Raw genomic sequence first — 17,503 nt, 5'->3', positions numbered from 1 at the left:
TCTCCAGCCCCTACACACCCTCCCTATCTCTGTAACCCCCTCCAGCCCCTACACCCCCTCCCTGTCTGTGTCATTCTCTCCAGCCCCTACACCCCCTCCCTATCTCTGTCACCCCCTCCAGCCCCTACACCCCCTCCCTGTCTGTGTCATTCTCTCCAGCCCCTACACACCCTCCCTATCTCTGTAACCCCCTCCAGCCCCTACACCCCCTCCCTATCTCTGTAACCCCCTCCAGCCCCTACACCCCCTCCCTGTCTGTGTCATTCTCTCCAGCCCCTACACCCCCTCCCTATCTCTGTATCCTCCTTCCCTCTTTCAACAGAGTCCGAGAGTGGGAGAGAGTGAGAGTGAGAGAGAGAACCTCCCTCTTTGAGCAGCTGCTGTAGCCTGCTCTGCTGAGTGTAGGGTTGAATCACAGACAGAAATGAAATAGTCAGCTCTTACCTGAACTCATTTGTCGAATCCACGATCCGCTGTCTGACCTCGGCAGACTCTTTGATCTTATCCACTGTAATAGGAGGGAAACATGCTCCAGTTGTATCTATCATGTGCTTGTGGAAGAGACTTGTGTTAACAGCGATACCGAGACGTGCCCAGCTGATCACTGGAGATCCCCAGGTTGGCACAGTACCCCTCTGATGCTGGCTCTGAAGTCCGTGCCCTGTTACCCTTTACCTGGGACTACCAGGGGAATGCAGAGGTGGAGGGATCAAGTGTTGATTTGGGGTTGTGTGTCAGGGAGCAGGGTCATGGGATGCCCAGAAATGTCTAATGGCTAAAGGTCCTTCAGCCCATCACATCTGTGTCTCCTCACCCCTATTCTGAGGGCATGTGGTCTCAAATATGACAAGTTATAGAGTGGTACAGCGTAGACCCTTCAGCCCAACCAGTCTGTGCTGACCCTAATCCCCAAACTAAACCAATGCCAGCGCTCCCCCAAAACCATTCCTATTCATGTACTTATCCAAATATCTTTCAAACATTGTAAGTGTCCCCTACACTTCCTCAGGAAGTTCATTCCACACACAAACTACATTCTGTGTAAAAAAGACATTGTCCCTGATGTCCTTCCTTACAAATCCCCCTCTCCCCCTCACAATCCCCCCTCTCCCCCTCACAATCCCCCCTCTCCCCCTCACAATCCCCCCTCTCCCCCTCACAATCCCCCCTCTCCCCCTCACAATCCCCCTCCCCTCACAATCCCCTCTCCAACTCCCCTCACAATCCCCCTCTCCCCCCTCAAAATCCCCGCCACCTCCCCTAACAATCCCCCGTCCCCTCCCCTCACAATCCCCTTCTCCCCCTCCCCTTACAATCCCCTCTCCACCCCTCACAATCCCCTCTCCCCCTCCTCACAATCCCCCTCTCCCCCTCCTCACAATCCCCCTCTCCCCCTCCTCACAATCCCCCTCTCCCCCTCCTCACAATCCCCCTCTCCCCCTCCTCACAATCCCCCTCTCCCCCTCCTCACAATCCCCCTCTCCACCTCTCCTCACAAATCCCTCTCCCCCTCACAATCCCCTCTCCCCCTCACAATCCCCTCTGCCCCTCACAATCCCCTCTGCCCCTCACAATCCCCTCTGCCCCTCACAATCTCCCCTCTACCCCTCCTCACAACCCTCGTCTCCCCCTCCCCTCACAATACCTTCTCCCCCTCAAAATCCCCTCTCCCCCCTCCCCTCACAATCCCCTCTTCCCACTCACAATCCCCTCTCCCCCCTCACAATCCCCCCTCCCTGCTCACAATCCCCTCTTGCCCCCGACTTCCCCTCACAATCCCCTCCACCTCCCCTCACAATCCCTTCTCCCCATCCCCTCACAATACCTTCTCCCCCTCAAAATCCCCTCTCCCCCATCCCCTCACAATCCCCTCTCCCCCTCACGATCTCCTCTGCCCCTCACAATCTCCCCTCTCCCCCTCGTCACAATCCCACTATCCCCCTCCTCACAATCCCCCTCTCTCCCTCCTCACAATCCTCGTCTCCCCCTCCCCTCACAATACCTTCCCCCCCTCAGAATCCCCTCTCCCCCTTACAATCTCCTCTGCCCCTCACAATCTCCCCTCTCCCCCTCGTCACAATCCCCCTCTCACCCTCCTCACAATCCCCCTCTCCACCTCTCCTCACAAATCCCTCTCCCCCTCAAAATCCCCTCTCCCCCCTCCCCTCACAATCTACTCTCCCCCTTACAATCTCTCCTCTTCCCCCTCACAATCTTCTCTCCCTGCTCACAATCCCCTCTTGCCCCCCACTTCACCTCACAATCCCCTCTCTCTGCTCACAATCCCTCACGACCCCTCCCCTCACAATCCCCTCTCCCCCCTCACAATCCCTCACGTCCCCTCCCCTCACAATCCCTTCTTCCCCCTCACAATCCTCTCTCCCCTCTCACAATCCCCTCCCCCCTCTCACAATCCCCTCTTCCCTCTCACCAGCCCCTGTCCCCCCTCACAATCCCCTCTCCCCCCGCACAATCCCCTCTCCTCCCGCACAATCCCCTGTCCCCCCTCACAATCCCCTCTCCCCCCGCACAATCCCCTCTCCTCCCGCACAATCCCCTCTCCCCCCGCACAATCCCCTCTCTCCCCCTCCCCTCACAATCCCTTCTTGCCCCCTCCCCTCACAATCCCCTCTCTCCCCCTCCCCTCACAATCCCTTCTTGCCCCCTCCCCTCACAATCCCCTCTCCATGCCTCATCTAATTTGCCACGTTCTATTAAATCATTGATGTCGTCCCCCAGTCCATGTTATCGTTGACCTCGGCCAATGGGTCTAGCCCCAAGGATTCCTGCTGCACCTCTCGGTCAGAAACATTGATAAATCCCAGCGAGGCCCTTCATCACCGAGCCCCCTATAAATTGCTCCCTGACACATCCTCAACCAATCGCCCTCCTTCTCCTACCTCGCATTTTGCATCCAAATTGCAATCTTTCGAGGTTAATCCTGGGATTTTGTACAGCCCTACCATGTGGAGCCTTGTCAAACACTTCAGGGAAGTCCAGATAACAACATCCACCACAGCATCTTCCTTACTCGTGAAAATTATTCAATATATTAAGGGTGGCATGGTGGCTCATCGCTGTGGCCTCACGGCGCCCGGGACCCAGGTTGGATCCCACCCTCAGTCGATTGCCCTTGTGGAGTTTGCATATTCTCCCCGTATCGAGGTGGGCTTCCTCCGGGTTCTCTGGTTTCCTCCCATGGTCAAAAGGTGTGCGGGTTAGGGTGGGTTGGCCGTGCTAAATTGTCCCATAGTGCCCAGGGATGTGCGGGTTAGGGTGGGTTGGCCATGCTAAATTGTCCCGTAGTGTCCAGGGATGTGCGGGTTAGGGTGGGTTGGCCGTGCTAAATTGTCCCGTAGTGCCCAGGGATGTGCAGGTTAGGGTGGGTTGGCCGTGCTAAATTGTCCCATAGTGCCCAGGGATGTGCGGGTTAGGGTGGGTTGGCCGTGCTAAATTGTCCCATGGTGCCCAGGGATGTGCGGGTTAGGGTGGGTTGGCAGTGCTAAATTGTCCCGTAGTGCCCAGGGATGTGCGGGTTAGGGTGGGTTGGCCGTGCTAAATTGTCCCATGGTGCCCAGGGATGTGCGGGTTAGGGTGGGTTGGCCGTGCTAAATTGTCCCATAGTGCCCAGGGATGTGCGGGTTAGGGTGGATTGGCCGTGCTAAATTGTCCCATAGTGCCCAGGGATGTGCGGGTTAGGGTGGATTGGCCGTGCTAAATTGTCCCATAGTGTCCAGGGATGTGCAGGTTAGGGTGGGTTGGCCGTGCTAAATTGTCCCGTAGTGTCCAGGGATGTGCGGGTTAGGGTGGGTTGGCCGTGCTAAATTGTCCCGTAGTGTCCAGGGATGTGCGGGTTAGGGTGGGTTGGCCGTGCTAAATTGTCCCGTAGTGTCCAGGGATGTGCGGGTTAGGGTGGGTTGGCCGTGCTAAATTGTCCCGTAGTGCCCAGGGATGTGCGGGTTAGGGTGGGTTGGCCGTGCTAAGTTGTCCCGTAGTGCTTAGGGGTATGTAGATTAGCTTTAGTAAATGCGAAGTTACAAAGATAGTGGGGGTGGGTCCAGGTGAGAAGCTGTTTGGACGGTCCCTATCTCTGTAACCCCCTCCAGCCCCTACACCCCCTCCCTATCTCTGTAACCCCCTCCAGCCCCTACACCCACTCCCTATCTCTGTAACCCCCTCCATATCTCTGTAACCCCCTCCAGCCCCTACACCCCCTCCCTATCTCAGTAACCCCCTCCATCCCCCTACACCCCCTCCCTATCTCAGTAACCCCCTCCAGCCCCTACACCCCCTCCCTATCTCAGTAACCCCCTCCAGCCCCTATACCCCCTCCCTATATCTGTAACCCCCTCCAGCCCCTACACCCCCTCCCTATCTCTGTAACCCCCTCCCACCCCTACACCCCCTCACTATTTCAATTCTCTCATACCCTTGTGTGTTGCACGCATCAGGATGTTGGAGTGAAAGCTGCCCCCTGGAGGGGTGGGTTCGGTTGGGGGGGGGGGGTCACAGACGGGGTATCTCGAGTGCCCAGTAAACCCGAGGGCACAGAATCCCTCCGTCGGCAATAATGGGGAGTGATGGGCGGTGAATGCAAACAGGGAGGTGAGCAGAGGCAGGACAGCCGCCTGTCGTGAATGGCCTTCAGGGGTGACCCTCCACAGGGAAGGAGGTGGGTCCGGCAGGGAAAGACCGAACACCGAGGGGAGGGTGGGGTGCGGAAGAGGTTCAAGTACTTACAGATGAAGTCTGCAGGATTGTAATGCGGCCCGCAGTGTAATCCCAAGGCCCCGAAGAAGTCCAGAATCTGGGATGACGCTCCATAGTATGCAATCTACAAAACACAGAGAGGTCAGGAATGCTGGGAATTTACCCAGTCTAACCCCGTGCTGTCCCTATCCTTTGGTGGGGGAGGGCACACTGTCAGGGTAATGTAGAGGGACCCCTTCACTGTGTCTAACCCCATGCTGTTCCTGTACTTGGGGAAGAAACACTGTCAGGGTCATGTAGAGGGAGCTCTACACTGTGTCCAACCCCACACTATTCCTGTCCTTGGGGTGGGACACACTGTCAGGGTAATGTACAGGGAGCTCTTCACTGTGTCTAACCCCATGCTGTTCCTGTACTTGGGGGTGGGGGGGGAAGAAACACTGTCAGGGTCATGTAGAGAGAGCTCTTCACTGTGTCTAACCCCATGCTGTTCCTGTAGTTGGGGGGTGGGACACACTGTCAGGGTAATGTACATGGAGCTCTACACTGTGTCTAACCCCATGCTGTTCCTGTACTTGGGGGGTAACACTGTCAGGATAATGTAGACGGAGCTCTACACTGTGTCTAACAAGGTGCTGTCCCTGGGAAGCGCTCGATGCTGACACTGGAATACTGTGTGTGTGGGAATTTGCTGATAATGTCGGGCACATACCTCTCCATCGCTCATTACCAGGATCTTGTCGAACATGTGGTAGATCTGGGAGGACGGCTGATGGATGGATGAAACCACCGTCTTGTGGTGTCTCAGTACATATCGCTTCAGAGTACAGCACAGGCTGTAGGCTGTGCTCGAGTCCAGGCCTGAGGTCGGCTCCTGTGGGTCACAGAATCTAACTCACCAAGAGCTAGGGCAGGGGTACAGGCTCACTGCAGGGCATGGGGAGGGGCAAGGAGGTCTGGGAGACAGGGAGAGAGAGGGTGACTGGGAGGGGTGAGGGTGGGAGATGGTGTGGGATAGAGGGAGAGCATGAGGGAGGGTGAGTGTGAGGGAGGGATGGATAAGGGCGGGAACAAAAGTGAAGGGAGAGCGTGATCGAGGGAAAGCGTGATGGAGGAGGGTGTCACCAAGGGAGAGTGTGATGGTGGAGGGAGTGACCAAGGGAGAACGTGATAGTGGAGGAAGTCACTGAGGGAGAGAGAAATGGAGGGAGAGAGTGACCAAGGGAGACCGTGATGGTGGAGGGAGTGACCGAAGGAGAGCGTGATGGTGGAGGGAGTGACCAAGGGAGAATGATGATGGAGGAGGGAGTGACCGAGGGAGAGCGTGATGGAGGAGGGAGTGATCTAGGGAGAGGGTGATGGAGGAGGGAGTGATCAAGGGAAAAGGCCTTGTCTATTCACCCTCTCCATGCCCCTCATGGTTTTATAAACCTCTATAAGGTCTACCCCTCAGTCTCCGACGCTCCGGGGAAAATAGCCCCAGCCTCTCCCTGTAGCTCAAACCCTGGCAAAATCCCTGTAAATCTTTTCTGACCCTTTCACAACATCCTTCCTGCAGCAGGGAGACCGGGATTACACACGGTATTCCAGAAGTGGCCCAAACCAATGTCCTGTACAGCCGCAACATGACCCTCCCAGCTCCCTGTACTCAATGCACTGACCCATAAAGGCCAGGGTCCCAAACACCTCCCTCACCGCCCTGTCTACCTGCGACTCCACTCTCAGGGAGCTATGAACCTGCCCCCCCAGGTCTCTTTGTTCAGCAACTCTCCCCAGGCCCTTCCCATTAAGTGTAGAAGTCCTGCCCTGAAGTCCCTTTCCAAAATGCAGCCCCTCACATTTATCTAAATTAAACTCCGTCCGCCCCTCCTTCAGCACAAGGATTAAAAGGAATTCCAAGTCAGTGGAAACAACTCTGGGGACAGGATTATTCCCAGACGTTTAACAACAACCCCGCTCCACCTTACACTTCTTTCCATTGAGAACTCAATTTGATTCTTTTAACCCCACCACACCCGGCACCTTCCCCTGCAAATGCAGGAAATGCTACACTTGTCCCCACACCTCCTCCCTCACCCCTATCCCAGGCCCCAAGATGACATTCCACATTAAGCAGAGGTTCACCTGCACATCTGCCAATGTGGTATACTGCATCCACTGTACCCGGTGTGGCTTCCTCTACATTGGGGAAACCAAGCGGAGGCTTGGGGACCGCTTCGCAGAACACCTCCGCTCAGTTCGCAACAAACAACTGCACCTCCCAGTCGCGAACCATTTCCACTCCCCCTCCCATTCTCTAGATGACATGTCCATCATGGGCCTCCTGCAGTGCCACAATGATGCCACCCGAAGGTTGCAGGAACAGCAACTCATATTCCGCCTGGGAACCCTGCAGCCATATGGTATTAATGTGGACTTCACCAGTTTCAAAATCTCCCCTTCCCCAACTGCATCCCTAAACCAGCCCAGTTCGTCCCGTCCCCCCACTGCACCACACAACCAGCCCAGCTCTTCCCCTCCACCCACTGCATCCCAAAACCAGTCCAACCTGTCTCTGCCTCCCTAACCGGTTCTTCCTCTCACCCATCCCTTCCTCCCACCCCAAGCCGCACCCCCAGCTACCTACTAACCTCATCCCACCTCCTTGACCTGTCCGTCTTCCCTGGACTGACCTATCCCCTCCCTACCTCCCCACCTACACCCTCTCCACCTATCTTGTTTACTCTCCATCTTCGGTCCGCCTCCCCCTCTCCCCCTATTTATTCCAGTTCCCTCTCCCCATCCCCCTCTCTGATGAAGGGTCAAGGCCCGAAACGTCAGCTTTTGTGCTCCTGAGATGCTGCTTGGCCTGCTGTGTTCATCCAGCCTCACATTTTGTTCCCCTTGATTCTTTTCAATTTAGTTTGGACTTTGTCGGTGCAGCTTAAGGGCTGAGAGCGTATCACAGGGTTACAGAAAGGAGTCACCTCTTGAATAATGCTAACTTTTCCTGTTCAGGAAGTCGAAGCAAAGATATTTCCTTCTCAACTGATGAGTTCAAAATGCACATTTCGATGAAATGGGCCTGAAACGCTAACTCTGCTTTCTCCCTGCCAGACCTGCTGAGTTTCTCCAGCATTGTCTGCTTTCTGCGTCCCTCCGACAAACTCGCCTGGTTTGGAATTCCGTCACTGCGGAAAACTCTCAGACTGCAGCAAAAAGATAGACACAGTGACATCCTTACAAAATGGATGTAAAAGTCAGACGGAGCAATTCCAGAAAAGGGGAAAATTGAAACATGCCCTCGATGAGGTGGGGAGGGGGTGGTGGTGAGGGATTGCAGTAGAGAGGGAGGAGGAGAAAATGAATGAGGGAAGGGGAGAGGGGTGAGAGGATGGGGCAGCGGAGGGCGGAGGCAGTAGGGGACGAGATAGAGTGAACAAACGGGGCTAGGAGCAGACGAGAAGGCAGGGAGAGCGAGGTCGAGTGGAAGGGGAGAAGGGTGAGAGCTGAAAGCTGGGACATACTTACATCGAGGAGCATAACAGCAGGGTCAGACAAAAGCTCACAGGCAATATTGGCACGTTTCTGTTCCCCTCCAGACAAGCCACGTTTAATATCATCACCAATAACTACCAAGAGGGAGAGAGGAGCGAGAGTGACATTGCACAGGAGAGTACCACAAAGACGCATACGAGAAAAACAAACAGTCCTAGAACCCAGGCTGCAGAGCTGCGCGAGTGATATTACGGGGTTAATAATCCAGGGTGCAGCAGCATAGGGCTACGTTACAGGGTTAATAATTGGGTTCCATCTCCTTTGCCCCTTCCCACCTCCCATGGCAGTCACCGACGTAGTCCCGTTTCCCGATTTAATCACTCACCGGTGTTGTAGCACTTCTGAATGTCCAGCTCCTCCACCAAACGAACCACAATCTTCTCCTTCTCCTGCAGCTTCATGGAACTGGGCAGTTTCAGGTGGGCCTGGTACTGCAGCGGGGAAGGAAAGCTTTCAGGATTGACTGGGTTCGGTTCACAGCCCCTACTCCACACGGCCCTCTGTTCAGGTCAAGGCCCACCGTCTGATTGAGTAGAACTCAGACACACTCACACACACGCACTCACACACACACTCTCTCACACCCACTCTCTCACACCCACTCACAGACTCACACACACACACACACACACACTCACACACACACACACACACTCACACAGACACACACACACCCACTCTCTCACACCCACTCTCTCACACCCACTCTCTCACACTCTCACACACACACACACACACAATCACACACACACCTCATGCTGGTGCCTGTAAACTGAGTTGCAAAGTCCCTGGCTTTAGCTTCAGCCTAATCTTATGTTGGCCTCATCCTACTCCCAGCGTGGCGCAGAGGCCTCGCAGCAGAAACTTGGTCTGAGAGGCCTGAGTCTGGTCACAGTGGGCTCCGTATCCAGCTTTCAGCGTCACCAACGCCCCCAAAACTCTTCACCTACCCCCCGCCCACACCCCCACCAACCACACATGCCAGCCCATTGCTCACCATGAGGGTGTCCTTCAGCGTCAGGTTGGCGAAGAAGATGTCCTGCTGCATGACGTAGCACATGCTGCGTCGCAGACGCTTGCTGAGGGGACTCCCGTTCATTTTGATGCTGCCTGACTGCACACACTGCCTCCCGGACAGAACGCTGAGCAACGTTGTCTTCCCAGAGCCTACACGCAAAGTCGATACCCATCACCAGTCTGTCAGCTCAGGGCGACAGGCCTAGCCTCTCCATTTCTCCCCCCGCCCCGCCCCATTTCCCCACCCTCCCTGCACTACCCACACTCGCTGTGCACCCCCTTCCACCCACCTCCAACACCCCAGCTGATCCCCTCGGCCGTCGAGAGCACAGAATGAGGCCAACGTTTGATATAGCAGCTTCATTGGCCTCCTTGGCACAAATAATCTGAGTGCAGCCTCAAACACAGGCCCCCACTCCCCTTCCCTCTCCTCCCAACGACCTTTAACCCTTTGCCCCGGCACTGCCTGAAAATAAAGTTTGCAAAGCGTCTCCTTTTCAGTTCAGAAAGTTCCAAAAATCTGTGACAGAAAAAAATGTTTCGCCTTTTCTCCACCTGATTCCTTTAACTATTTTTATTCATTCTCGGAATGAGGGCATCTCTAGCATTGACCGCCCGTTTCTAATTGCCCAGGGAGTAACTCAGAGTCAACCACTTTGCTGTGAGTCACGTGTAGTCCAGCCCAGGTAATGATGGCAGATTTCCTTCACTGAAGGACCAGATAGGACTTTTCCTGACAATCGACAGTGGTCACCATTAGGCGCTTAATTCCACATTTTTCCCGTGTGTAGCGAATTCAAATTATACCATCTGCCCTGGTGGTATCTGAACCACTGCCCGTTTTCTGGCAATTACTCCACTGGACCACTCCCTTCCCCATTTTTTTTAAACCAGCCTTTGACAGCATGGCAGAGTGTACGTGCAGAGCACTTCCAAAGCAATGGCATCCCCGCACATCAACAGTGTCCAAAATAGACATGTGAACAGCATGTAACCACATTCCTCAGGATGAACTGGAAGGCCATGGATGTGCTGTCCGAGTTCAACCTTTTTAAACAAAGCGCTCAGCTCTGCTTCAGGAATTAGGCAGTCGCAAAACCAGTTAAAGGTGCCGCTGGAAGGCGAGGGGCTGGTGGGTTACACCGAATCAATACTTGGAACTTAGCCAAAGAAGATGGAAAGATATCTGGCTCAGCTTTGCATGTGTGAGTAAATTTTGCAATTCATCACTTAGAATTGACGTCCTACAACTAACAGTCAGCAGACCAATGGGTTAAAATTTCAGGCAGTGCCACAATTAGGAGAATTAGTGTAATTTTCTTTCAGACACTGAGCTGTCAGGGTGGGGCCAGTGATGGCCTCATCAGGACATTCCAAACATAACACCCCAAGAGAAAGGTCACAGAGTTGCTTCACCTCACTTCAGTGTCCAGCCAGAGAACGCCAGCGACACTCCCAGGTCACCAGGAGCGAGTCGATCATCTGGATGATGCTGATGCACTCTACGTCAAAAGGCCAAAGGAGGACACATTTTCAAAATCAAGATTAATGTTGGAATGAACGTCCGAATCCTGAGGGACATGTAGCTAGGGTTGCTGGAGCATCGTGTACCATTCGGCAATGGGTAGATTAATATCGTTACAATAGGTGGTCCATCTCGCATTTCGACAAACAGAGCAATGCAAATGTAACCATCACAATGCTGCAGGGAAATCTCTAGTCTTCCAGCAATCAGTGCCCAGGGCCCACTGTTTCTCAGGACCACGGTATCGCCAGGTTTCTCCCCGATCATCACTCCAACGGCACACAGGCAGCGATGTGGAGGGGATAACTAAGGTGCAGTCGGGCCTGTTCACCAGCGATTAATGGTGACGTCGGGAAATGTGCCCAGGTATGCCAGGGACCGCCCACATTAGAACACACAGTGTTGGAAACAGGCCATTCAGCCCATCAAAGTGACATTATACGAACAACAGTCACGCCACACAAATGCCCAGGCTGTGCCCATCACCAATAAGAGACAATCTAACCACTGCCCCTTGACATTCAGTGGTGTTACCGTCACTGAATCCCCCACTATCAACATCATGAGGGTTACCATTGACCAGAAACTCTCCTGGACCCACCACATAAACACAGCGGCTACAAGAGCAGGTCAGAGGCTGGGAATCCTGCAGCGAGTAACTCCCGTCCTGTCTCCCCACCAAAGCCTGTCCCACCATCTACAAGGCACAAGTCAGGAGTGGGATGGGATACTCCCCACTTACCCCTGGATGGGGGCAGCCCCAACAACACTCGAGAAGCTCGACACCATCCAGGACAGAGCAGCCCCCGCTCCATTGGCACCGCATCCACAAACATCCCACTCCCTCCCCACCACCGATGCTCAGTCGCAGCAGTGTGTACCATCTACAAGATGCTCTGCAGAGATTCACCAAAGACCCTCAGGCAGCACCTTCCGAACCCCACGACCCACTTCCACCAAGAAGGACAGGTACATGGGACCCCCACCCCCTGCACGTTCCCCTCCGAGCCCCTCCCCATCCCGACTTGGAGATATATCCCCGTTCCTTCAGTGTCACTGGGTCAGAATCCCTGGAATTCCCTGCCTGAGGGGACACTGTGGGTCAACCCACAGCAGCAGTTCAAGGGGAAGCTCACCCCACCTTCTCAAGGGGGGGCAACTAGGGACAAGGATGGGGCATTAAATGCTGGGCCCAGCCAGTGATACCCATATCCCAGGAGAGAGTACCAAAAATGTCTGAAATCTCCATTGACCTATTTGCCGCGAGCAGAGTGGACTTTATCTTCAATGGACCAAATTTCGGGTCTTTCCCACAGCCATGTCAAGAATGACACATTGGTTCAGTCTGGCACAATAGTATACAATGTCCTTGTCATGGCCGAAGCCTGAGAGCTAGGCCACTGTTTCCAGGGCGATCAGAGGAGATCACCTGAGGAAGTCAACAGAGGAACAGCGCCGAAGATCCGGGAGGGTCCTCAAATCACCAGAGAGATGTACAAACTCGTATCCGCCCGCGTCAGCGAATGTTACAATCTCTACAATTGGTTCAGCCCTGCTTTATACATTTTCCCTTGTAGCGCACGAGAGCCAGAGCTGGGGAAAATGGAGGGCGGTGCACTGTCGCTTTAAGACCGCTCTCACCATAAAAGGCCGACCGCACTGATGAGCCAATTCCTCGGATGCCGCCTCGCGTCACCTTGGCGATTGTGCACTGTAGTCCTGCAGGCAAAGGGCGTGCCTGTGTTGTCTAGACTGTTCTGCACTGATCAAGGGAAAGAAACACAGGTTGACACCTGCCAATTGTCGCTGTGATCCATCTAGTTCCCTCACTAGGGGGAAGGGATTTGGCCAACCCTTTCCCCGGTCTCTCCTACACGTGACTCCAGACCCACAGTGGCAGTCCCACTCAGTTGCTGGGGGAGCGAGATACGAGCCGGGATTTGCCAACATTACAGCCCCTTGTCGCTCCCTCTCTCACACCACCCATACCCCCCCCCAAACCCCAGACCATTACCGCTAGGTCCCATCACTGCGAGCAGCTCTCCTGGTCGAACGGTCCCCGACACATTGGAGAGGATCTCGCGGCCTTTCATTTCCATGTGTAGGCCTCGGAACTTCAGCTCCATGCCAGGTTTCCGCTTGCTTTCACCCGCCTCGACATCGCTGTGTGGGGAGGGAGGGGGTGTTAGAGATAGCCATAAACGGTGAGGGGTCTGTCACCTTACCCAGCCCTCACCCCGCTCTCTATGAGCTCTTCCTATCTCACATGTACTTTCAATCTCTTTTCATTTCCACGTTGCTCACTCCATATCCTCCCCCAAGCCCACCTTTCCTCTCCGTCTCTCTCCTCTTTCTCTCCATCTATTTTTGACTTTTGTCCTCTGCCTCCTTCTCTCTATCACACTCTCTCTGTGTCTCTCTTCTCTCTCTCTCTCCATCTGCCTGTCTCTCACTCTCTCTCCATCTGCCTGTCTCTCTCCCTCTCTCCATCTGCCTGTCTCTCTCCCTCTCTCTCCATCTGCCTGTCTCTCACTCTGTCTCTCTCCTTTCTCCATCGGCCTGTCTCTCGCCCTCTCTCCATCTGTCTGTCTCTCTCCCTCTCTCCATCTGCCTGTCTCTCTCCATCTGCCTGTCTCTCACTCTCTCTCCATCTGCCTGTCTCTCACTCTCTCTCCATCTGCCTGTCTCTCACTCTGTCTCTCTCCTTTCTCCATCTGCCTGTCTCTCACTCTCTCTCCATCTGCCTGTCTCTCTCCCTCTCTCCATCTGTCTGTCTCTCTCCCTCTCTCCATCTGCCTGTCTCTCACTCTCTCTCCATCTGCCTGTCTCTCACTCTCTCTCCATCTGCCTGTCTCTCACTCTCTCTCCATCTGCCTGTCTCTCACTCTGTCTCTCTCCTTTCTCCATCTGCCTGTCTCTCACTCTCTCTCCATCTGCCTGTCTCTCTCCCTCTCTCCATCTGCCTGTCTCTCACTCTGTCTCTCTCCTTTCTCCATCGGCCTGTCTCTCTCCCTCTCTCCATCTGCCTGTCTCTCTCCCTCTCTCCATCTGCCTGTCTCTCTCCCTCTCTCCATCTGCCTGTCTCTCACTCTCTCTCCATCTGCCTGTCTCTCACTCTCTCTCCATCTGCCTGTCTCTCACTCTCTCTCCATCTGCCTGTCTCTCACTCTGTCTCTCTCCTTTCTCCATCTGCCTGTCTCTCACTCTCTCTCCATCTGCCTGTCTCTCTCCCTCTCTCCATCTGCCTGTCTCTCTCCCTCTCTCCATCTGCCTGTCTCTCACTCTCTCTCCATCTGCCTGTCTCTCACTCTCTCTCCATCTGCCTGTCTCTCACTCTCTCTCCATCTGCCTGTCTCTCACTCTCTCTCCATCTGCCTGTCTCTCACTCTCTCTCCATCTGCCTGTCTCTCACCTTTCTCTCGCTCTCTCTCCATCTGTTTCTCTGCCTCCATCCCTTTCTTTTCTCTTTCTTTCTCTCATCTCCCTATCCACCACCTGTTTCTCACTCTTCCATCTTTCTCTCTCTCTCCCTGCATATCTCCATCTCTCTGTTTCTTTCTTTGTGTTTATTTCTGTCTCTCTCCCTCTCTTCTCCCTCTGTCTCTGTCCATCTGTCTATCTCTGTGTCTCCCTCCTTTCTCTTTCTCTCCATCTTCCTGTCTCTGTGTCACTGTATCCTCAGCACCCCCACCACCATCTCTCTCTCTCTCTCTCTCTCTGTACCCCTCAATCTTCCTGTCCCTCAATCTGTCCCTTTCTCTTCTCTCTCTCGGTCTTTCAAACTGTCTCTCTGTATCCTTCCCCCACCCGCAACCTCCCTCTCTCTGATACAGACAGCGGGAACTGCAGATGCTGGAGAATGTGTGATAACATGGTGTGGGGCTGGATGAACACATCAGGCCAAGCAGCATCAGAGGGGCAGAGGGGCAACAGGAGCTGCAGATGCTGGAGAATGTGAGATAACAAGGTGTGGAGCTGGATGAACACAGCAGGACAAGCAGCATCAGAGGAGCAGAGGGGTAACAGGAGCTGCAGATGCTGGAGAATGTGAGATAACATGGTGTGGGGCTGGATGAACACAGCAGGCCCAGCAGCATCAGAGGAGCAGAGGGGTAACAGGAGCTGCAGATGCTGGAGAATGTGAGATAACATGGTGTGGGGCTGGATGAACACATCAGGCCAAGCAGCATCAGAGGGGCAGAGGGGCAACAGGAGCTGCAGATGCTGGAGAATGTGAGATAACAAGGTGTGGAGCTGGATGAACACAGCAGGACAAGCAGCATCAGAGGAGCAGAGGGGTAACAGGAGCTGCAGATGCTGGAGAATGTGAGATAACATGGTGTGGGGCTGGATGAACACAGCAGGCCCAGCAGCATCAGAGGAGCAGAGGGGTAACAGGAGCTGCAGATGCTGGAGAATGTGAGATAACATGGTGTGGGGCTGGATGAACACAGCAGGCCAAGCAGCATCAGAGGAGCAGAGGGGTAACAGGAGCTGCAGATGCTGGAGAATGTGAGATAACACGGTGTGGGGCTGGATGGACACAGCAGGACAAGCAGCATCAGAGGGGCAGAGGGGTAACAGGAGCTGCAGATGCTGGAGAATGTGAGATAACAAGGTGTGGGGCTGGATGAACACAGCAGGACAAGCAGCATCAGAGGAGCAGAGGGGTAACAGGAGCTGCAGATGCTGGAGAATGTGAGATAACATGGTGTGGGGCTGGATGAACACAGCAGGCCCAGCAGCATCAGAGGAGCAGAGGGGTAACAGGAGCTGCAGATGCTGGAGAATGTGAGATAACAAGGTGTGGAGCTGGATGAACACAGCAGGCCCAGCAGCATCAGAGGAGCAGAGGGGTAACAGGAGCTGCAGATGCTGGAGAATGTGAGATAACATGGTGTGGGGCTGGATGAACACAGCAGGCCCAGCAGCATCAGAGGAGCAGAGGGGTAACAGGAGCTGCAGATGCTGGAGAATGTGAGATAACAAGGTGTGGGGCTGGATGAACACAGCAGGACAAGCAGCATCAGAGGAGCAGAGGGGTAACAGGAGCTGCAGATGCTGGAGAATGTGAGATAACATGGTGTGGGGCTGGATGAACACAGCAGGCCCAGCAGCATCAGAGGAGCAGGAAAGCTGACGTTTCGGGCCGAGACTTTTCTTCAGAAAATGTCAGCTTTCCTGCCCCTCTGATGCTGCTTGTCCTGCTGTGTTCATCCAGCCCCACACCTTGTTATCTCCCTCTGTCTGTCTCTCTTTGTATCTGTATCCTGCAGTCTTCCTGTCCCTCCCTCCCTCCCTCTCTATGTATCTCTCTCTCCCTCCCTCCATCTCTCTCCCTGTATCTCTCTGTCCCTCCCTCAATCTCTATCTCTTTGTATCTCTCTGTCCCTACCTCCCTCTGTCTCTCTCTCTCTATATATTTCTGTCCCTCCATCTCTCTCTCTGTCTCTCTCTGTCCCTCCATCTCTCTCTCTGTCTCTCTCTGTCCCTCCCTCCTTCTCTCTCTGTATCTCTCTGTCCCTCCCTCCTTCTCTCTCTGTATCTCTCTGTCCCTCCCTCCTTCTCTCTCTGTGTCTCTCTGTCCCTCCCTCCTTCTCTCTCTGTGTCTCTCTGTCCCTCCCTCCTTCTCTCTCTGTGTCTCTCTGTCCCTCCCGCCTTCTCTCTCTGTGTCTCTCTGTCCCTCCCGCCTTCTCTCTCTGTGTCTCTCTGTCCCTCCCGCCTTCTCTCTCTGTATCTCTCTGTCCCTCCCGCCTTCTCTCTCTGTGTCTCTCTGTCCCTCTCTCCTTCTCTCTCTGTATCTCTCTGTCCCTCCCTCCTTCTCTCTCTGTGTCTCTCTGTCCCTCTCTCTCTGTATCTCTGTGTACCTCCCTCCATCTCTCTTTCTCTCTCTCTCTCTCTCTCTCTCTCTCTCTCTCTCTCTCTGTATTTCTGGTTCTGTCCCTCCCTCCCTCCCAGAAATACAGAGCGGGATGCAGAGGGAGGGAGGGACAGAGAGATACAGAGAGATACAGAGAGGGAGGGAGGGAGAGATACAGAGAGGGAGGGAGGGACAGAGAGATACAGAGAGGGAGGGAGGGAGAGATACAGAGAGGGAGGGAGAGAGGGACAGAGAGATATAGAGAGGGAGGGAGGGAGAGATACAGAGAGGGATACAGAGAGGGAGGGAGGGAGGGAGGGAGAGATACAGAGAGGGAGGGAGAGATACAGAGAGGGAGGGAGGGACAGAGAGATAGAGATCTCTGTATTTCTGTCCCTCCGTCTCCATCTGTCTGTATCTCTGTGTATTTCTGTCCCTCGGTCCCTCTCTGTATCTCTCGGTCCCTCTCTGTATCTCTCGGTCCCTCTCTGTATCTCTCGGTCCGTCTCTGTATCTCTCGGTCCCTCTCTGTATCTCTCGGTCCGTCTCTGTATCTCTCGGTCCGTCTCTCTCCCTCTCCCCAGCCTCAGTGTACTCACTCTGGTGTTCGAACAGGAAGGAGAGCCTCCTCCACGGCTGGCTCCTCCGGCATCAGGTCGGTTACAATGGTAAACAGAGACCTGGGAGCTGCAGGCTTGTGCAGAGGGGATACAGGGGGAAGAGACTGAGAGACAGAGAGAGAGAGAGAGAGAGAGAGAGAGAGAGAGAGGAAGGGACCTGGAAGGGGCTGGCTGGAAGTGGAATGGAGGGAGGAAGAGAGTGGAAAGCCAGCTCCGGCAAGAGCCTGGAAGGGG

At 54.5% G+C, this 17,503-nt stretch overlaps 1 protein-coding gene across 2 annotated transcripts in view; it reads right to left on the bottom strand.

The window, feature by feature from the left end:
• The window catches only part of LOC125449520 (uncharacterized), a 39,932-nt gene that overhangs the window by 11,997 nt on the left and 10,432 nt on the right, over window positions 1-17,503 (bottom strand). The window contains exons 1-8 of one of the 2 annotated variants that reach the window (XM_059642725.1): window positions 17,249-17,503; window positions 12,804-12,952; window positions 9,245-9,414; window positions 8,573-8,678; window positions 8,221-8,321; window positions 5,423-5,584; window positions 4,741-4,834; window positions 445-508 (exon numbers count right to left, since the gene is read on the bottom strand). The exon at window positions 17,249-17,503 is cut by the window's right edge and continues 14 nt beyond it. In XM_059642725.1, coding sequence (XP_059498708.1) covers window positions 445-508; window positions 4,741-4,834; window positions 5,423-5,584; window positions 8,221-8,321; window positions 8,573-8,678; window positions 9,245-9,414; window positions 12,804-12,952; window positions 17,249-17,301 — 899 coding nt within the window. In that variant the 5' untranslated portion in view covers window positions 17,302-17,503. The remainder of the gene's footprint in view (window positions 1-444; window positions 509-4,740; window positions 4,835-5,422; window positions 5,585-8,220; window positions 8,322-8,572; window positions 8,679-9,244; window positions 9,415-12,803; window positions 12,953-17,248) is intronic. The other variant, XM_059642724.1, reaches the window with a different exon arrangement.

Source organism: Stegostoma tigrinum, chromosome 46 (assembly GCF_030684315.1).
Source record: "Stegostoma tigrinum isolate sSteTig4 chromosome 46, sSteTig4.hap1, whole genome shotgun sequence".
Taxonomy (NCBI): Eukaryota; Metazoa; Chordata; class Chondrichthyes; order Orectolobiformes; family Stegostomatidae; genus Stegostoma; species Stegostoma tigrinum.
This window is presented reverse-complemented; position numbering and strand designations above follow the sequence as displayed.